Source organism: Canis lupus, chromosome 21 (assembly GCF_048164855.1).
Source record: "Canis lupus baileyi chromosome 21, mCanLup2.hap1, whole genome shotgun sequence".
NCBI lineage: Eukaryota > Metazoa > Chordata > Mammalia > Carnivora > Canidae > Canis > Canis lupus.
In genome coordinates, this window is record NC_132858.1 from 17,604,348 (window position 1) to 17,625,741 (window position 21,394).

The window sequence follows — 21,394 nt, forward strand, 5'->3', positions numbered from 1 at the left end:
GCTGGCGAGCTCAGAGAGACCCAGGCAGGCCCTCCGGGAACCCACCCAACTCCTGAGTGGGTGCCGTCCAAGTCTGGTTTAGTATTTTGCAAAAAGGGAACTGTGTTGAAATCCAGGAGTCTGGGCTCCAAGCAGCCAGGGGTCTCCAGACCCCCCTGGACGTGTTTTCTCATCTGTGAAATGGGTGGATCAGTCTGTTGCATTAACTTTTGTTGTTGTTGTTGACTTCTAAAGGGAGTTTAAGATAAAGGGGCAGTTTTATCTGTAATACTGTCTTCAGCCCTAACATTTGAGGGTTCTCCAGGTGTTTTTGTTTTTTCAGGGAAGGGCCTGTGGATAGGGCCTTTGAAGTCACTCTCAGCCCTGAGAGGACAGCTGAGCTGGCCTGAAAAGCTTGGGAACTCCTTTCTGCCCGACTGCCCTGGCAGGCCTCTGGTCAGGCCTCAGGTTCCAAGCTTACCTCCACCACCTACCAACTGTGTGCACTTGGTCTTTGCCTTACATCCCTCCATTCTGTGACTTACTCTAGCCTCTAAGGCTTATGTCCCAGGGACACGAAGTGTAGGCCTGGGACAAATAAGGTATATCTTCTTGGAGGGTCCCTTATTCTCAAAGACGGTGTCTTTACCTACTTTGATGTTAAAAATAAGTATGTAAAAAATAAAAAATAAAAAAAATAAGTAGAAATATACTATAAAGTAATGCTCAAAGTTTACATGAAGTTTTAAGATAAAACAGGAGACTCTAAAAAAGTGTAAATTTCAACAAGCCTCCATCATCCCTCAGCATTCTTTCTTTTTTTTTTAAATTTATTTATGATAGGCACACAGTGAGAGAGAGAGAGAGGCAGAGACACAGGCAGAGGGAGAAGCAGGCTCCATGCACCAGGAGCCCGATGTGGGACTCGATCCCGGGTCTCCAGGATCGCGCCTGGGCCAAAGGCAGGCGCCAAACCGCTGTGCCACCCAGGGATCCCCCTCAGCATCATTTCTAAAGCATCCTGCCCTGATCCCCTGTGCTGAGAAAGGCAACTTCCTGAGTGTACCTCAAACCATAGAAAGTGGGGAGAGTAGGAGTAGCGGGCAGGATGTGGACTCCCTCCCGACGCTAAGGGCAGGGCATGGTTAAGAACAGGGCGATGAGCCAGACAGCCAGAGGTGGACAGGCTGGCACTTCAGGTGTCCTACTTAATGCCCAGCCCAACCCGGGTGAGGAAAAGAGATGGGGGTGTGGGAAAGCACCCCCCACCCCCAACAAAGATGCAAGCACACACCATCCAAGTCTCTCACTTCCCTTTTTATTTCTCCTCTAAGACCTGCAAAAAGCAGTACCAGGGAGGGAACCTGCCCTCCAGCTCCTGGAAGGGGCTTACCCCCCAACACCTCATCCAAGACACCGCCAGCACCTCAGGTCCCTTTCCACGGAGGGGAAGGTTGTTTCATGCACACACACACACACACACGCACACACACATGTACATGCACACGTGTTCATGTACATAGGCACGCTCTAGGCATTGCATAGCTGGAACCCTAGGGGTAGCCTGTTTGCCTGTTTGATGATCCCACAAGCCCCCAGGAGGCACCAGGAGGTAGGCCCCTAGGAGGAAGGCCCAGAGAAAGGGCAGCCTCACCTCCTGGTCTCTGCCAGTCTGAGGAGGAAGAAGGCCCAATCCTTCTAGCACAGGGGCGGTCTCCAGTCAATGGAGCTTTGGGGAAAATTTTTTTTAGGTTTTTTTTTTTTTTCCTTTTAGCAAGTCCCTACAAAAATAGAACTTCTTTTGGTATTTATAAATCCACGGCCCAGCTCTGTGTGTATGTTACAGGTAGAAAAGCCATATGAGGCATTCCCTTTGGTTGCTCAAGCCTTGGCTGCCGGTCCTCCAGGTCCCTTGGCCTCAAGAGGTCTACGCAGTCACCTCAGAGCTGCCAAGCACCTTCTTCGGGCCCTCCCAGTAGGCAACATATTCCCTCTGGAGCCGGGCACGGTAGTAGAAGAGGTAGGAAGGTAGCAGGAATCCCAGCAGCGAGAAGAGCAGGAGGCCCAGATTCACCTTCGGGGTAAGGAGAGACAGAGTCAAGTGGGTATCCTCTCATCGCCCTCAGGGGCCCTCCTCAGCTTCCAACAGAGAGGAGGAGGCAGCCATTCTCACTCAGGTCCTGGGCCAGAATGATAGCTATAGCTTCTAGCACTTCCTGTGCTCAATCACGGTTTCACCAATATGTCATCTAATGTTCAACAAGCTCGTCAAGTATCAGAGGCAGGTTTGAACCCCGGCTAGCACCAGTGCCCATACAAGCTGGCGCCCTCTGGGGAGATATTGAGGGAGTCTGGGCTGGTGCCCGATACAGGGCACCTTCCCAAATAGGACCTTCTGGACCTGGAACCTCGACCTCTGAGGCTTGACGACAGGATCCCACTGAGGTTGGTGATAAGAGGTTGACGGGCGGCTAAAGGAGCCGAGGCACGCGGCCGGAGGACAGAAGGCCTGGCAGCCCCAGGACAGGGGCCCTCCCAAGGATGTGGCCTCGGTTCACACCCCGCTCTGCATTACGGGCTGTGTGAATTTGGGCAAATCACCTCGACTCTAGTGCCTCATTGGGGCTGTCATGGCAAAGATGGAGCAAGCACAGTACACGGGGAGCTCAGCACCAGGTGAGCACCCCGTAAACCGTGACTGTCGTTTTTCCATCAGTCTGGTGGGAGAAGGGTCACAAGGGTCACAAGGGACAGGTAGCCCCCTGCAGACAGACAGAGGATCAGCTTCAGGGAGGCAGATGTGTGTTCTGTGTAAGGGAAGGGCTTCTAAGCATGCCCGAGGCTGCTGCCCCATCCCCGAGGGTGTTTGAGCGGAAGGTCTGGAGGTGCTAAGAGAGCACCGTGGCCGGTGAATCCGACTCTGCCTCAAAAGTGGGCAATTCACAGGGCAGCCGGAGCTTATCACAGAGACTCCTAGGCCTGGGGCGGGAGATGCAGAGTCGGCAGGCTGGGGGACCTCACACTCTGGGCGGGGTGATGATGGGCAGCCAGCTTGGGAACCCCCAGATTAGAGACCTTCAGTCTGAGATGCGAGTGAGGGATTCTGTGACATACAAGCCCCCCTTCTCAGCCCCCGACTCCTCAGAAGCACCCTGGAAAGAGGCTCCTGTGTTCCCCCCTGCACCCTGTGCGACCCCCGGTTCTCACCCAGAAGGGTTCTCCTTTCAGGGGTCCCACCATGGCCATGAAAAGTGGCTGCTGGAGCAGGGCAAACACAGCACTGATGAGGGACTGCAGGCCCGTCAGCGTCCCGAAGTGGTTGGACGGGAAACTGCCGATGAGAGGGGGGCCGATGAGGAAGGCGTGTGGTCCCCTCCAGCCCAGCACCCCCCACCCTGATCCACACCCCCGGTGGCAGGTGCCACCGCTCGCTGTGAGGCAGGCGGAGGGGAACAGAGGAGCCTCTGTGCATTCGCTGTCTGGACTCTGGCCTCAACGATGTGTGCGGTGACTTCAGGGCCACTGAATTGCCTCCTGACACCTACTGTCTGCGTGATAACAGCAGGTAATCCAACGTCTCCAAGACCCACTTCCTCCGCTAATAACTAAGGCAGCACTGACCTCACTGGGCTCTTCATTTATTCTTCTGACGAGCATTTACATGCCAGCTACTGTTCTAAGGGGCAGGGACGTTCAACGGTGAGCCAAAGCTCCCTGTCCTTTGCCCTCGCAGAGGTGGCCTCTGCACCCTGAGCAGGACAAGCACCTAGAGCGTGGGCTGTGATGAGAGCTAAGGAGAGAAGTAGGGCAGAGAATGCAGGTAGGGGAGTCAAGGGGGTTGCCACCCGATGGCCAGCGGAGGCCTGAGTAAAGACTGGAGAAGGTGAGAATGTTCTGGGAACAGGGAAGAGCAAGTGCAAATGCCCTGTGTAGGGAATACACTGGCGGTTTCTGAGGCATGAGGCAGCCACAGGGGCTGCAGCAGAGCCAGTGGGGGGGGGGGGGGAGAGGGCGGGGAAAGGGAAGGAAGAGAGCAGAGGGGTCCCGGGGGGTAGACCTTGGAGGGCCTGTCAAGCCATAACAAAGCCTCTGGCTTTTTCTCAGGGCGAGACAAGGCAGGAAGCCACAGAGTGACAGGAAAAGACTTATGTCCCAACAGGTGTCTCCAGCCCCCGTGTTAAAAATAAACGGAAGAAGGCGAGGGCGGGCATGGGGAGCCCACCTCCGGGAGCTGCTGCACTCGCCGCCGGGGCAGGGGGGCTGGGGCAGCGGGGAGGCGGTGCAGCCAAGGAGTGAGTTGCATTTGAAGTCTGTGGACGGGGAACTGGTAGGACTGCTGGGGGCCCCGGACACGGAGCATGAGGAAGGGAAGGAGAGAGCGACTCCATGGCTCTGGCTCAAGAAGGAGGAGGTGGCGGGGCCGCCCTCTGCTGACAGGAGTCAGGAGCCCTGCACCGCGCCTGCCACTGTGGAAGCACTTGTGGCCACACACCCCCAAGTCACTCAGCAGCACTGGCGGTGGAAACCAGAGGGGAGAGGGGAGAGGGAACTGGGGGCTGCCCAGATGGAGCAGGAGATTTATAAGGCAGAAAAGACTGCAGTCTAGAAATTTCTACAGGGCTGACTCGAGGGAGAGAGGAGAGCAGACACAGGACCAAAGCATCATCAAATCAAGAATTTCGGCTTCCTCTAAGGCAGGACCTCCCCGTGCTGGAGCCAGCCTGTGGTGGGGCAGGCTGCCTTTGATAGAGGCAGGGGGGTGGGGGCCCCCAACACAGGAGCTCGGAGAGGGCTGCCCCCCCAGGGGGCCTCCTAGCTCCCCACCAACTCTGAGATGTCAGCCAAACTCTGGGGGGGCAGGGCAGAGGGGCTTGAGGGGGCGCCTGGGAGTCCTTTCAACTCTGGATTCTCTGGTTGGGCGGTGGGGGGGGGTGCAGGCTGACTCACACCGCAGCATAGAGGCTGCCACAGGCTGAGTGGTAGAAACCTCGAACCATGGTGTGCAGGACAAAGGTCACAAACTGAAACCAAAAAGAGAGAGGGAAGAGGTGAAGGGCAGGCGGGGAGGCAGGAGGAAGGATGGGTAAGATGAAGAGGGACACCCAGCGCCTGACAACCCAATCCTGGGAGACAGACCCAGGGGATGGGATCCATGCTTCCGGGAAGGCAGGCGCTGTGTGAAAGGCCCCTTTGGAGGGGTCCTGGGAGGCAGGGGCGGCAGGGGCGGCAGGGGCGGGGAAAGGCTGGAAGTGGGTACCTGGAGATGTAAGCTGTTGATGAGGCAGGTGATGCCAAACCCCACCAGCAGAAAGTTGGTCAGGGTGAAGGCGTTGATGGCATTGGTGAGCTTCTGGATCTTGCGATAGCGTGGTCTGGCAGACTTGGTGGCCGCCCCCTCCCTGAGGAGGACAGGACGTGACTGGCTGCTGCCTCTACCTCCCCAGCACTCCCCTATTCTCAGGCTGGACTCCCCCGTTCTTCTGCTGGGCCTTTGCCACGGGGGCAACAAAGGGAGCAGGCCACGCCTCCAGCCCCATGTTTCTTCAAGTGGGGCTCCCCCACCCATTACCCCAGTATCACGTAGGGCCCTTCTTTAAAATGCAGATTCCAGGCTCTGCCCCCACCCCACCCCCCAAGAATCTCAGGCGCGGAGCCCAGGAACCTGCATGTTGACACAGCCCAGGTAGGTCCCACACACATGGTAGTTTGAGAATCGAGGATGGGAAGGAAGGTGGAGAATCAAGAGCTCTCACATCATCTCCACCGGAAGCCCCTACAAAAGCGTCTCTACCCATCAGCCTGGACAAAAGTAGGTGCTACTCTGGGGACAGCAGCTTGGCCCCTGCCTGTCCAGCAAGCCCCTCTCTGGCACAGGTAAGGGCTCCGAGGGCTGCCCCAGGCGAGAGGCTGGCACGAGGGCAGGCTGCCCATCTACCCTAGACGGAGGACCCTGCCATCAGGAGGCTGGGGGCCAGGGCTGGGGCACCAGTGGTGGGGAAGGAAGCCCCTGGATGGGTCCTCTGATGCCTTCTCTCCCATCCTCTCAGGACAAACAGGAACCATTCGGATTCACACAGAAAGAACACAAGCAGTCAGAAACCCCAGGTCCAAGACCCAACGGTGCTCTCCAGCCAACAAGGTAGGTCTCAATGAGCCCCACTGTGTAGTCCCCTCTCACACCGCACAGGTTGCTCTGTGTGACCCACAGAATCCTCCAGAAGCGATGATGTGTCACTTGTGAGATTTCACGGAGAAAGACACAGAAGCTTCTATCTTGGTCTCCCTCCCCAAGACCCCTCGCTCTGGGGGAAGCCACCTGCCCTGTGGTGAGCAGCCCAAAGGAGAGACCCAGGTGGGGAGGAGGCGCATCTTCTGCCAACAGCCAGGTGATCTCAGGAACGGGTTCCCCCACTCCTGTCACCACTCCAGGTACCTGCACCCGTGGCCAACTGCAGCCTCATGACACCCTGCTATGGTCCAAATGGCTGTGTCCCCCCCAAAAATTCATATGCTGAAATCCTAATGCCCAACATGATCCTATTAGGAGGTGGGGCTATGTGGGGGTGATCGAGTCACAAGGGCAGAGCCCTCATCATGGGATCAGTGCCCTTATAAAGGAGCCCCCCCCCCCCGCCCCCGCAGCTCCCTACTCCTTAGGCCACGTGAGGACACAGCGAGAAGTCTGCTGCCCAGAAGAGGGCCCTCTCACTCAACCACCGGCTCCCTGATCTGAGACTTCCAGATTCTAGAACTGTGAGAAATAAATCTCTATTGTCTTTAAGCTACCCAGTGTGTGGTATTTTGTGAAACCAGCCCAAAACAGACTCAGACAGACACTGAGCCAGAACCACTCAGCTAAGTCATGCCCAGATTCCTGACTCAGAAATGATACAAGACAACAAATGTTAGCTGTTCAAAGATGCCGGGTTTGGGGGTAATCTGTGATACAGCCACTGATGTCTGATACACCAACTTTCTCCTTTTATTACACGGGTTCTGGAACCTGCTACTAAAAGTTGTGTAATAGGGGCACCTGGGTGGTTCAGGTGGTTAAGTGGCTATGGTTTCAGCTCAGGTCATGATCTCGGGGTCATGGGACTGGGCCCCGTGTCATGTTCCACATTCACCGGGGAGTCTGCTTGAGATTCTCTCCCTCTGTCCCTCCCTCCACTTGGGCTCTCTCTCTCTCTCTCTCTCTCTCTCTCTCTGTCTCAAATAAATAAAATCTTTTTTTTTTTTTTAAGGATTTTATTTATTTGAGAGAGAGCATACACATGCATACACATGTGAGAGGCAGAGGGAGAGGGACAAGCAGACTCTCCACTGATCAAGGAGCTGTGGGCCTTGATCGCAGGACCCTGAGCCTCAATCAATAGTTAATCAACACTTAAGCAACTGGGCCACCCAGACACCTCAATAAATAAAATCTGTTAAAAAAAAAAAAAAGAAAAGAAAAGCTGTCATCTTGGGTAAGTTACTTAACCTTTCTGTGTCTCACCGTTCTCGTCTGTGAAACGAGGACAACACACCAACCTCAGAGAGCTGCTGCAGGACACGACAGGACAATACAAGGTGCCTCATGCACAGTCAGCGCTTGAGGTGAGCTATACCTCTTATCAAGCAAGCCATGCCCACCCCCCCCCCCGCACTGTTTCCGCATCTGTAAAATGGGGAGAGGCTCCTGCTCTCCCAGGGCTTTGGGGAGAATGAATGAGATGCTGGGTGTGAAAGTGCAGAGAACATGAAAAGCTGTGGCCATCCCTGTGCAGGTCACCTGGCGTCTCCGAGGGCAGTGCCCTCACTGGGGGCGTCCACACAGTCCTTGATCCGCCAGTCCATGATGTAGCCGATGAGCGGGCAGGTGAGGAGGCACAGCAGCTGCATGGCCCCAAAGATGGAGGAATAGAACCCAACTGGGCAGGATGGAAAGAGGAGTGGAGTCAGGAGCTGGCACAAGGGATGCCAGCCACCCATGGGTGTGGTTACACACTTCCGGTGTAGGAGAAGGGGTGCCAGCAGGGCCTCCCCCTGACCCCAGGTTCTTTGAACACCCAGAGTTCCTAGGGCAGACCCAGGCTCCCTATAGTGTGGGCAGCAGTGGGGTGCGTGTAGGCCGGGACCCCAAGTTTCATCCCCCTACCTGTCTCCGCCGCCTGCTTTCTCAGGATGTCTGTCTCTGATGGGGGATGAGGAGAGAAGCCAGAGTGAGAGGGGCTCAGCTGGGTGACCCACCCGCGCCCCCAGCCCCCAGCGGGCTCCGCAGCACCTCACCATGCTCCTGGCCCCCAGTCACGAGGTACTCCAGCATCTTGTTCATGGCAGCCATGTAGAAGATGACCCGCAGCTGGGTCATGCCCATGGTGAGGAGGCTCCACAGGAAAATGGGGGAGCAGAGGCTCTGGCGGAAGGGGATTGACTCTGGGGAGACACCAGAGGGCACCCCTGAGCTCCCCATCTTCCATTTCCCGCAGAGTGTCCTGCAGATGCAGTTCCAGAGGGGGCTCCAACACTCACTAGGTTCCTTGAGAAGGACTGGTTTCTTCAAAAGTGAATGTTTCAGACCCACTGGCCTCCAGATTCTTGCCCAGTTTTATAATGACTGCAACATTTCCGGGTGACCTCTGGATGCACACTCTGGTGTGGTCATAATAACTCTAGCTACTATTTGTTAAGCACTTACTATGTGCCACACACTCGACACGTACCATTCCACTTACTCAAAGTGTACAAAACCCCGCCTTTGGCACATTCTACAGTTGAGGAGACAGGCCCAGAGCTCAATGACTTGCTCAAGCTCCCGGGGCTGGAAGCGGCAGGTCGCCAGGCCCACTGTGCCAGGAGAGGCCAGCAGCAGGGGTAACACCCTCACACCTGCACACCCTTGTGCCTGTAACAGAGCTTCCACGTCTGTGGACCATTTAATCCTCACTTCCCCGTTCAGTGGCGGTTATTGCTGCTAGTTTAAGAGATAAGGAAAGCCACAGCAAGGTTATGGGATCTGCCCAAGTCACGTGGCCGGTAACTGGGGAGCCAGACTCAAACCCCCATCTCTGGACTCCAAGGCAGGTGCACCTGCCCTAACCTGGGAGTGGACACCTTGGGAAGGGGTCCAGGCAGGTGGCCGCAGCGCCTCTGCCAGCCAGCAGGGGGAGCCAGCCAGCCGGGCCTCCGAGCCGCCCCTCACCTGGCAGTACCTGAAGCCAGGGGCTGGGGGTTGCAGGGAGCCTTAAGGAAACCAGCTGGAGAGCCTGCCCCATGCTGGACGCTCCTCCCCCCTCCCTCGCCCCGAAATCCAGCACAGTACCCCTAAGCCTGAACCTCCAGGACTCTCTGAGCTCTGGTTTCCCCCCACTCTGTCAATTGCGAGCAGGCCTGCCCCACCTACATCACCGAGCCTTGAGAGAAGGGGAGAAAATGAACGTAAAGGTGAGGACCCACCCTCCCTGTGCCCCAAGGCCAGCACCTTGACCAGACACTCACTCTCAGGAGGGCTTCCCGAGGCACCGCGCACATCCTGGGATGAGATGAAGACGTCAGCGCCCTCCTCCAGGCTGGGGGCCTTCTGGCTCAGCCGCTGGCCCACGATGGTCACGTGGGTGTAGAAGCGGTCCCCTGTCACCTTGTGATCTAGGGCCAGCCCGCTGAGCTTAATCTTCTTCCTGCCGGCAGCCGGGCCAGGGCATGTGGGAAGCAGCTATGCAGGTCCCACCCTCAATGGCCCACCTCTCAGGGTCTGTTCCGGTCAGTCCCAGGGGTGCTGAGCACCCGCTGACCTAGCACTGACGGACATGGCCACTGACGAGCTCCCTACTGGGCTCGGGGCCAGCTTAGCACCCAGTAACTGAGGGGTGGCTGAGTCCATTTCCACCTGGGCTGTTGCCATGGAGGCAGCATTAAGAACTCAGATTCTGGAGTCAGCACTGGTTCCAAGCTTTAATTCACTCCCCCTTCAGTGGTATGACCTTAGGAAAGTCACCTTGTTCCCTGAGCCTTTATTATTAATGGAGTTAATAACAGAAGCCACACCACAGGACTGTTGAGAATGGTATGAGAACTACTCACAGCGCCTGGCCTGTCGTGGACACTCGATAAACATGAGCTTTTTGACGGGCACCCTATGTGCCTCGTTGTGGAGCACCCCCTCTCCCTCACTGACCAGATAGGGGGTGGGGAAAAGTTGGCATGCAGGTGGCCCCGCAAAGCGTGGGGTATTTGAGTCTCTGTATCCCCCTCCTGGGACCAGATGGCATGTGGCACCGTTGCTGGGGTCCCTCCTACTCTGATCCCACCCGCCCCACTCAGAAAGGATACTAAGAGCAGTAGTCACCGTGTTCTGCACGCCTGTTATGTGCCACGTCTATTCAAACACTTGTGGGTGGGGAGGATCAAGCCCATTGCACAGATGAGAAATCAGAGGCCATCTGCAAATGCAGGTCTCTCTGACGCCAAAGCTGATTCTGTGCATTGCACTGCCACCCGCCTACCACACCATCCCTCCCCCACCACCCCGCCTCTCCCTCCACAGGGAGGAGGGTCGCCCTCCCAACACAGCCCTCCACAGCCACTCACGTGTAGTTGACTTCCTCAGGAGCAGGAAAGGCTTCGCTGGGCCAGTTGAGGGCACAGTTGAGAAAGATGAGACAGGCCAGGCCCGACCAGGTGAACATGATGACCACAAAGGACACGCCGGCATCGTAGATCAGCTGTGGAAGGAAGGGGCAGGCCCATGGGGGTGGTCGCCTAGCACCACCTCTTCAGCCCAAGGCAGACCCCAGGCCCCAGTGGCCCTACACAAGGCTTCTTCTACCCCATTCCTGGCGCCTAATTTGCAGAAGAGGAAGCTGAGGACAGGAGTTAAGAGTCAGACCCAGAAGACCCACCATGCTCTTCCTTTTTCACCGCAGCCCCCTAATGAGGCATGAAAGAATTCCCACAGGGAGCTGAAGTTGCTGGCCACGAGCACAAAAGGTCTTTGAAATATCAATTACTATGTGAAAAAAAGGGCACATAAATCGGCCTAGGAGTCCATGTGCATGTTGGCTTTCAAACAAAAATGCCATTTCATTTTATGTACAAAAGAGAAAAATTAATGTTCTAGGTTTACCAGGCCTGTGTTTATCTTGCCCCTTCCTGGAACATTCCCCAAGGGAAAGACAAACCCAATCTGAGAAGCCTTATCTCACCTTTCACAGGTGTTCCCCAGATACAACAACAGCGTGCGTGTGCGCACATGTGCAAGGGCTGTGCCCAAGGCCTCCTGGCCCTAGGACAAGTAGATTCTTTTTTTTTTTTTAAGGTTTAATTTATTTATTCATTAAAGACACACACACAGAGAGAGAGAGAGAGAGAGGCAGAGGGAGAACCAGGCTCCATGCTGGGAGCCCGACGTGGGACTCGATCCCAGGACTCCAGGATCACGCCCTGGGCCAAAGGCAGGTGCCAAACCGCTGAGCCACCCAGCGATCCCCGGACAAGTAGATTCTGAATTGATTGGGATTCTGTGCCAGTGGGGGAGCAGGCACATAAAGATGATGTCCCTCCTCTTGTCCTCCCTGCCTGGGATGACAGACACCTGCCCTCCCCTCGAGCACCTGCTCAAAGCTCCAGTGCTGCCTGAGAAAATTTCTGCTCTTTCTGAGCCTGGGGCTTTGAGGCTCTTTCTTCCCTGGGGACCGGACAGAGCTTCAAAGAGCCACGGCCCCAAGCGAGTGGGAGTAAGACCTGGCTCTGCACACCCGCTGTCCGGGTTGAAGAGGAGGGAAGACAGGCACTTTCTATGCCTGGTGCTACCTGAACAACTGATGACCACCCCCACCAACGCACTCTCAAACTCTTCTGGGGATGCCAAGCAAGCGCCTTCTAAACTAACCAACCCAACTGCCCAAGGTGGACCCTGAAGGGTATCCTATGGCCCAGGTGACAGCGTGCTTTAATCTTTTGATAGCAGAGGAAAAAATAAGGCCCCAAGTCAGAACTGAAGCCTTCTGGTTCTAGTTCCACCAAGTGGACCTGTTCAGGCTCTAGCCCACTCTAGACTATTTTCATGACCCTGGACCCAAGGCAACCAGCCTTTCCAGGGCAGGAGGAGACATGGCTGGAAAGGTTGGTTGAGGCCAGAGAGATCCAAGGGCATTGAATGCATATTTGTGACAAGGTTGGACTTGATTCTGTCAGCGAAGCAGGGCAAGTGCATGAGCCAGGCCTCCAACTAAGATCATTCTGGAAGTCATGTGAATGACAGACTAGAGAGGAAGAAGGGGCAAAGGCAGGGAGACCAGCGAGGATGGCTTGAGCTAGCCCAGGAGAGAGGATGGAGGCCTGGCCCAGGACAGTAGTAAGGGAAAAGAGGCAAAGCAGGGAGGTCAGATCTGCCGGTCAACAGCAGTGCCCGGGCTCATCCCATGATGCTTCAGTGCTCTGCCCCATGGTGTTGGGAATTGACTTCTGCCCGGCAGGGGCAGGATCCTCAGACATGCCGGCCACTACTCGTCCAGCCCCACGCAGTTTAGGGGTGGAGGCAAAAAGACAACACAGGTGGCCTCACCGCCCCCCACCCCAAACAGTTCTAATACCTTGATTCCCGGGAACGTGATGGCAGAAGAGGCGTAGGAGCCAATCATGAGGGCCATGAATGTGGACCGCAGGTTTCCAAACATGTTAGGCAGCTAAGGGAGGGAAGCAGCCCCAGTGAGCCAGGAGCACCCCGACACTCGCCCAGGGCGCCCTTGCCCAGTCCTGTGGGGTAAAGGCTGGATGCATCCAGGCTTTACAGCCCTCAAAGATCACAGTCAGAAACCAGCTAACACCATCCTAGAGACTTCCCAGTGCACGCTGGCATCTCAAAGCTTTCCAGGATTGCCCTCAAAGAAAAAAAAAATTGTCATTTTTACTTAGCCACCCCGCCTCTGGGTTTCCCAAGTTAGTTGTTTCCGGAACTTTTCTATTGTGTGACACCTCTTAATAACCCATGCAATGGGGGTTTAAAAAAATAAACGAAATTAGTGCAACCCATTTGACAGATGAGAAAACTGAAGCCCAGAGAGGGAGAGCAATGAACTCAAGTTGACAGAGCTTGTGAATGGCTTTCTCCCCCCTTCTGGCGATCCTTGCTCCCTCCCAGGCCGCGAGGCTGTGACCCTGGCTGGTTCTGTAGTTAACCCTGCTGGTGGTCCCGGTGGCCCCCATCTGCTGAGCCAGGACAAGTCCTGGGAGGTGCCAGGGAGGGAAGGGTGGAACTAGAGGAGGGGGAGGAGCAGGCCAGGTGTCCGCCGGGTGGCTCGGAGCAGAGCAGGCCCAGAACCCGCACCCCTAGAGGCCCGATCATACGCTCTGCTCTCCCTGGCCTGCGCCAGGCCCTCCGGGGAGGAGAAAGCAAAGTCACGCTGCTGCTGCGTCCACCCAGCAGGCCCCATGGCTGGGAAGGGCCTCGGATGCCCTACCAAACTCCCACCCCCTCCACAGCGGGGTGGCCCAGGCCAAGGGGGCGGCCTCAGGGCCTCGGGGGAGGAGGATGGTAACCGCAGAGGAGGGAGTCGTCCACCAGCTTCCTAGTGGCCGTGAAAGAGGGGTGGGACCAGGCTGACCCCCACCCGGGGGGCAGAGGCTTCCCTGCCGCCCCCGCCGGCCGGTAAGGCGCGCGGCCAAGGACGCCAGGACGCCAGGGATCGAGCCCTACCCCCTGCGCCCCCGCCCCGTCCCGGGCGCTGTCCCCACCCAGCAGGGCGCCCGGGGGCGGGGCGCGAGGCCGACCGGGCTCTAGGGGCAGAGGGGCTGGGCAGCACCGCACGTCCCCGCTCGGGTCGGTCCCGGGGGGCGGCGGCCGCGGGGGCGGGGCGGGGGGCGGGGCGGGCGCCGGGCCCTGCCATTGGCTGGAGATTACGGGCGGCGGGCAGGGGGGAGGGGCGGCGGGCGGCCAGGGCCCCCCAGGAGGGCGCGCAGGGGGAGGGGCGGCGGGCGGGCAGGGCCCCCCAGGCCGGCGGGCAGGGTCGCAGGCTGGGCGCAGCACGGGGCGGGGCGGGGCAGGGCAGGGGCGGGAAGGGCTCCAGGGGCCGGGCCGAGCAGCGGCCGAGCAGCGGCGTGGAGAGGGGGCTGCGCAGGGGGCGGGGAGGAGGGGATCCGCTGCCCCGAGAGTTGTGAAATGTCCCAGGCTGGAATTAAGGGCGGCTGCGGGTGAGGTGAAATTCAGCCAAACACACCCAGTTTGGCTGTCAGGACGCGGCAGGGATAAACAGCCCGGGGCTGGCCCGGCCAGGAGGCCCGCTCCTGCCACACACACTCACATGCCTTCAGCCCTGACACTCACTCACATACGTAAAGGTACACGCTCAGAGCAACACGCGCGCCAAACACACATACGTGAGAGGCCGAGCCACGTGGAAAAGCTGTACGTGTAGACCCACCACGGTCAAACCCTGGCTATTTTGCATGGTTTAACCTAAAGCACTCACAAATGCATTCCTCTACACACGCCCTTCCCCATGTAGGGCATCACACAATACACAGTGTGGCGAACACACACACAGGCTGCCCCTTCCCTGTCACTTGCCAGACACCCAGTTGTATTTTCTTTCCAGCACTTACGACTGCGGACATAGCCCCCACAAGGAAGTTCAGGGAAGTTGAGAAAGTTGGCAGCTCTGTTTGTGCTGTGGCCTTAGTGCCTAGAACCCAGGCCAGCAGACGTGATGTGCTCAGGACACACGCACACCCCAACAACCACACTCACACACTGCCGCGTCCCCACACGCACAGCCTCACACCTACCCTTGGCTGCAGCCTACAGTTCCAGGCACACGTGTGCATTTGCCCTGCGGCCAGGGGCCCCTCCCTCACCCACTCTCCCCCTCCCTCACCTACTTCTACCCCCACCCCACTCCTGGATGCCCTGCTGCCAAGTGGGGCCTGTCACACTCACCGTGAGTGAAGAGAACGTTAGGCAGATGCCACCAAAGCCATTCAGGGACAGCGCCAGGAATATCAACGGAGAGAGAACTGGGAAGGGGAGAGGGTGGGTGAAGGCATTTGGGGAGCTGTGGGAGGCCAAAGGGAGGACCTGGGAGGGCAGATGATCCGCCCATTGTTTTCCTGTGGGCGCACAAGGGGCCCAACAGCTCACCTCTGGTGTCCCGAGAGGCCAGGGCCATGAGGGTGCAGGACGCAGCGAAGCTGGCACTGTGGAGACCCAGGGAAGGGGAGGAGTTGCCCGTGAACACTGAGCCTCTCCTCCCCGTGCAGAGCCAGCCCCTGCCTTCCGCCCCCCCCCAACCCAACCACCTCACCTGCCCACCAGCCGCGTGGGCCGGGGGCCGAAGCGGTCCATGAGGATCCCCAGGGGCAGGGTGGTGGCGCTGAGCACGAAGGAGCCGATGGTGAAGCCCAGGTTGAGCATCTCTTCCTGGCGGTCGCAGCTCAGCCACTTGCGCTGCTCATCCCGGGTGGCGTTGGTGGTGTTTGCTGAGGAAGTAAGGGATGGCTCAACACGTGGCAGCAGGAGCACTGGGCGCAGGAGACCCGGGCCTGGAGTCCAGGCTCCTGAGCTCAGATCCCATGCTTATGACTTACTGTCAACCTGGAGACTTTGAGGGTGGCCCAGAGTCCTTTCTACTCTGGAGTCTGAGGACTCTTCCTCAAGGTAAACCACCAATTTGAGTCGTGACAAGTTAATGAAAAGGTTAATGGTGGTGGGGGAAGGAGGGTGGTTCACTTCACTCAGTGCTCACTGACTCACGAGGTGGCTGTTCCCCTGCCCCGTTTGTCGCCTGGGTACCACTGCCAAGGGCGCACTCCGGGTGCACCTGGAAGGCAGCCAGACCAGGGTCCCAATTCTCACCACCATCCCAGTAGCTGGGCAACTGTGAACAAGTCCCTTCCTCTCTCTGAGCCATAGGCCCCTAGCCCGTGAGAGGGAGCAGAGGAGGCCTAACCCCCCAGTTCCTTGGGAGATTTAGCTGGGGATGGTGAGCTTTGCCCAGGGCCCAGCCCAGAGCAGGTTCTCCTGAAACAGCTGACGGACGGGTAGATGGTGGTCCTCCTGGAGGGTCACACTGTGCTCAGCCTCTTCTCTAGGTGCTGGGGATCCCACAGTGAATAAAAACAGAAGCTCTCAGCTCTCGCAGAGCTTATATCAGATACTAAACAAGTAAACAAATGGACACTGATTTAGAGTGACAGGTGTGCTGCGGCGCCTGGCTGGCTCAGTCAGTAGAGCATGCGGCTCTGGATCTCCAGGGTTGTGAGTTCAAGCCCCATGTTGGGCATAGAGCCTACATTTAAAAAAAAGAAAGAAAAGAAAAAAGAGAGGTAAAGAGGGACAGGTGCCATGAAGAGAACAAAATAGGAGGATGTAACGATGCCTGAATGCTGGGAGGGGAAGCATCTGCCCTGGGTTGGGACAATGACTCCTGACTTCAAATATCCAAAGGGCATGCAGGCAGCAGAGGGATGAAGTGACCTGTGTGTTAACATAAGGAAGAACATGAGGAAGAAGTTTTGGAATGGGCTTTGATGTTTCATAATCATTAGTTATTTCAATGTGTATCAGAAACACACACATAGGGCTGCCTGCGAGGCTCAGTCCGTTGAACATCCGCCTTTGGCTCAGGTCATGATCCTGGGGTCCTGGGATCCAGTCCTGTGTAGGGCTCTCTGCTCAGCGGGGAGCTTGCTTCTCCCTCTCCCTCTGCCTTTCCCCCTGGCTTGCGCTCTCTCTCTCTCTCAAATAATAAATTCTTAAATACACACACACATATACATACATATGTATGTGAATGTGTTGGAAAAACACATGCATGTATATGTATGTATGTTAGAAACATGCATACATTTTTCCAATATATTCACATACATGTGTGTATATGTTTCTTAACCATCTAGATACATGCATGGGTGTGTATTAGACACATATATATGTATGATGTAAGTACAATCAAACCCAAGATTCCAAGGATATTACACTTTAAAATTAGGCTAATTTTTTCAAACGAGTTGGTTTAAAAGGAAGCATTAAGTAAGCAATACCTATGACAAAGAAAAGGCAAAATCATTAGGGTGACCTACAAGTGACGGTGTGTGAAGCACCGGAAAGCAGGATCAGGGTTAGATATTCCACCTCTAGAGCCAGATGAGCACATTCAAATCCTGGCTTCACTGGCTGTGCTGATACTCTGAGACTCTGTTATCCCATCTGTGAAATGGGGATAGTGGTGGGTTGCCACCCCCTTGGAGGCTGGCTAGCTCTGAGGCTTGCCACATACAAACACTCACACAATGACCCCATTTCCTTAGTCTACAAGGTTGGTGAGCTGGTGAGCCCCTCGTCGCACCTCAGTGCTTCACCATGCTGCATTCAACAGTCCCATTCACCCAAACACTTATAGGCCTGAGCTCCAGCTAGTTGTCTTGTCTACAGTGGGACTGCCCCAGGAGAACTCTACACTCAAGAAGGTTGGAGATGTCTACACCATGCCCATGAGGACCAGGAGACAGGTTCTGGAGTCACAGCTGGGGTTGAAATCTCACTCTGCTCCTTATTACTGTGTGACCCCAGGCAAGTTATTACTGAGCCTCACTGAGCTTCAGCTTTCCCTTCTACAAAATGTGTTAATAATAATACCTAGATCACAGATCTGCTGTGAGGACTGAAGACCTAACTAACAAACAGTGAAGACCTGATGAACTTTAGGCGTTGTTTTATCGTTTTGGCACTTTTGCTGGATACACAGCAGTATGTGTTAAATTGAACTGCTCCTGACTGAATTCTGAGTGATAGACCCCTCTTCAACCGCGACACCCCTAAAAGTAGTTTGACCACCCACTCCAGGGGACACCTTGAGAGAGAACAAAAAACATCCTGAAGACAGAGGGTGCGGCCAGGGAGCCCCGAGGTAGGAGCTAGTGAGCCCCCCGATGATGAACTCCACTTTTGTCAAATGACATCATTTGGTCCTCACATCACTGCTCTCTGGCAAGAAGGATGCAGGGCATCCGCTCCGTTTCATGGGCTTAGAAATGGAGATCCAGAGAGGATGGGTGACTTGCCTAAGGTCACAGAGCAAAGACAGCAAAGCTGGGTCCAGCATGTAACAATGACCCCCACCTGTCGTCCACATGCTTGCTCTCATTTCATATTCACAGCAGTCCTGCGGGGTAGGGATGATTGGTCCTGTTTTACACATGGGGTTACTGAGATATTCAGAAAGCTAAGTAAACACCTGAAATAAGCCAAACGACACACAGAGTTGGAAGCCATGCTGTCTGGATCTTTCCAGACACCATGGGGACACACATTCCTGGTCTTCTTCTGCGTTCTTGTGACCCTGTAGAGGAAGGCTGGGACCACAGTGAACGTGACTTCAGGAAGCAGGAAATAGGGGTGCCTGGGTGGCTCGGTAGGTTGAGCGTCTGCCTTCAGCTCAGGTCAGGATCCCGGGTCCTGGGATGGGGCTCCCTGCTAGGCGGGGAGCCTGCTTCTTCCTCTCCCTCTGTCCCTCCCCCCACTTGTGCTCTCAGGCTCTCTCAAATAAATGAATAAATCTTTCTTTCCCTCTCTCTTCTTTTCTAAAAATTTTATTTATTTATTCATGTGAGACACACAGAGAGAGGCAGAGACACAGGCAGAGGGAGAAGCAGGCTCCCTGTGGGGAGCCCAATGTGGGACTTGATCCCAGGACCCCAGGATCACGACCCGAGCCAAAGGCAGATGCTCAACCACTGAGCCACCCAGTGCCCAATAAATACAATCTTTTTAAGAAAAACGTTAACAAAAAAAAAGAAGAAGAAAAACGTTAACAAGAAGCAGAAAATAGTGCTTTTGGTAGGCCAGCATGTCTGAGGCACAAGAGGGTACAGCACCCCCAGTCAGCCTGATGGCTCAGACTGATGGTTAGGATGAGTCGCCTGAGGGAAGGAGAGCCAGGGGAAGAGAGACAGCTATGCCTTGCTTTCCAAGAGTGGATAAATAAGTTCTGAGAAAGAAGGAGGGTTTGCTTTGGTCACCTCTAGTGACCCCAGACAAACCTGGCTCAGTTACATGCTCACTTCTGGACAGCTCAACACACCAGGTGGACACCTCATACCACATACAGAAATTACCCCCACACAGACCCAATATCTAAATGTAAAAGCTATAGGGGGTTCCTGGGTGGCTCTGTGGTAGAGTGTCATTCATTCTCATGAATGAATAAATTATATCTTTAATAAATAAACAAATAAATGTAAGAGAACTATAAAAACTCTTAGAAGAAAACACAGACATAAGTCTTTACGACCCTAGGTTAGGCAAGGATTTCTTAAATTTCTTAAACATTTCTTAAACCAGAACTCACATGGCAAAGAAAAAGATAAACTGGACTTCACCAATATTAAAAAGACCTTTGTGCTCCAAAGAAGAATGTGAGAAGATCGTCCACAGGGAGAACAAGATTTTGCAAATCACAGATCTCATAAGGGACTTGCATCTAGCATATAAAGAACTCTTCCAACTCCATGATAAAAGAGCAAAAAACCCAACTTAAAGATGGCCAAGGGATCCAAACAGACATTTCTCCAAAGGAGATATACTGGGGGCCAAGAAACACAGGAAAAGATGCTCACCATCATTAGCCATTATGGAATTGCAAATCAAAACCATAAGAATATAATACTTGTATCCATTAGAATGGCTATAATAAAAAAGATAAGCAATCATCAGTGTGGGTGAGGATGTGGAGGAACTAGACCACTGGGGGGAACATAAAATGGTGCAGCCACTGTGGGAAACTGTCTGGCGGTTTCTCAAAATGTTAAAACACAGAGGCACCCGGGTGGCTCAGTCAGTTAAGTGTCTGCCTGGTTCAGGTCATGATCTCAGGGTCCCGGGATCGAGCCTCACACTGGTCTCTGTGCTTAGCGAGGAGTCTGTTTCTCCCTCTCTCCCTGCTTGTGCTCTCTCTCTCAAATAAATAAAATCCTTAAAAAAAATGTTAAACACAGAGTTACTAAATGAACTATAATTCTGCTCCTCAGTAAATACCTAAGAGAAAGGAAAGCATATGTCCACACAAAAATTTGTACCCAAGTGTTCACAGGAATATGCATAATGGCCCCAAAGTGGAAACAAATGCCTATAAACTCATGAGTGGATAAATAAAATGTGACAGATCCATACAGTGGACTATTTTTCAGCAGTGGGAAGAAACCAAGTCCTGACACCTGCTACAATGCGGATGAGCCTTCAAAACATCATGCTAAATGAAAAAAAAAAAAAAAAGCCTGTCACAAAAGACCACCTATTATGTCATTTATATGAAATATTCAGAACAGCTCCTATCACTGATGTGGCACAGACTACTACAAGTGGAGACAAGAGAGGGCTCCCCAAAGCCAGAGGTCATCCTGAAGGCCAAATTCTTCAACAGAAGAGCTGATGAGAAGATTATGGGGGAGGGGTGGCTATATCCTGGGAGCTTGAAGCCCCAGAGTGGGAGGTTTACTAAATGGTAACAAATGGTTGGCAAACTAAGCAAACTAAGCACTGCTAATGGGTACAGTGTTACTTTTGGGGGTAAAGAAAATGTTCTAAAATGGATTATGGTGATGGTTGCTTCACTTCTTAAACCGTATGCTTTAAATGGGTGAATAGTAAGGTATTTGACTTATATCTTAATAAAGCTCTCACATGTGTTTTTACAAAGCACAGGTGGATGGATGGGCAGCAAAAGGGAAGCCAGAGTTTGGGGGTGATGGAAATATCCTAAATGCTGATTGTGGTGGGTGATGGTTCCTGGGGTCACATCTCATCAGAATGCATGATGCAAATTAATCTTTGAGAAAGTTGATTTAAACAACTACAACAACAAAGAGGGGGAGTAAGGCAGAAAGAATGACAGGATGGGCAGTGGCAAGCATCAAAACCACTAGGTGACAAAGGGCCAGTCCTCTCCAGTTTGCAGGGGAAACAGTCAGAGGGGACCTGGACTCCTCCCCTCCAATCAGAAACCTTAGAATTCCTACTTCCTCAATAGGGGCCACTCACAGGAAGCCAAAGCAATTGAAATGGAAAAAAGGGTTCCTCCATAATGCCTGGCCTGGAGGACTGGAGGTTTATTAACCTTGTGCAGGTGGGTGATTTGAACACCTGGGGGCTCAAAGCCCTAGAAGAGGAAGGACAAAGACCTGTTATGTTCAAGTGCACTTTGTAGCCTTACAGGAGTCCTGGTTTAAAAAAAAAAAAAAAAAGAAGTCCCTCACCTGGCTAGGTGCTGCAGTTCTTCTAGAGGTCTCCATCTTGCTCTAGCTAGAGCTGAGGCCAACAAAGACTTAGGACTTTGCCCAGGAGTCTTGGGGTCTGAAAGCCCAGCAGGATCCCCAGCACTTGGTGGACTGGATTAGATAAATAAGGACGCCTGGGTGGCTCAGTGGATGAGCACCAGCCTTAGAA

The 21,394-nt window shown here is 54.5% G+C and overlaps 1 protein-coding gene and 1 long non-coding RNA gene across 3 annotated transcripts in view; one reads left to right on the forward strand and one right to left on the reverse strand.

The window, feature by feature from the left end:
- On the forward strand, nt 1–6,755 carry LOC140612782 (uncharacterized). Its single transcript, XR_012013922.1, has 4 exons — nt 1–3,544; nt 6,027–6,118; nt 6,272–6,408; nt 6,622–6,755. It is a non-coding gene; the product is annotated as an uncharacterized lncRNA (long non-coding RNA).
- SLC43A1 (solute carrier family 43 member 1) overlaps nt 1,276–21,394 on the reverse strand; it is a 21,841-nt gene continuing 1,722 nt past the window's right edge. For both annotated transcript variants that reach the window (XM_072790853.1, XM_072790852.1), the window contains exons 3-15: nt 15,258–15,432; nt 15,095–15,150; nt 14,894–14,970; nt 12,552–12,644; nt 10,549–10,682; nt 9,460–9,638; nt 8,251–8,397; nt 8,120–8,155; nt 7,754–7,892; nt 5,237–5,378; nt 4,927–5,000; nt 3,187–3,310; nt 1,276–2,053 (exon numbers count right to left, since the gene is read on the reverse strand). In XM_072790853.1, the coding sequence (XP_072646954.1) occupies nt 1,907–2,053; nt 3,187–3,310; nt 4,927–5,000; nt 5,237–5,378; nt 7,754–7,892; nt 8,120–8,155; nt 8,251–8,397; nt 9,460–9,638; nt 10,549–10,682; nt 12,552–12,644; nt 14,894–14,970; nt 15,095–15,150; nt 15,258–15,432 (1,523 nt within the window). In that variant the 3' untranslated portion in view covers nt 1,276–1,906. The remainder of the gene's footprint in view (nt 2,054–3,186; nt 3,311–4,926; nt 5,001–5,236; nt 5,379–7,753; nt 7,893–8,119; nt 8,156–8,250; nt 8,398–9,459; nt 9,639–10,548; nt 10,683–12,551; nt 12,645–14,893; nt 14,971–15,094; nt 15,151–15,257; nt 15,433–21,394) is intronic.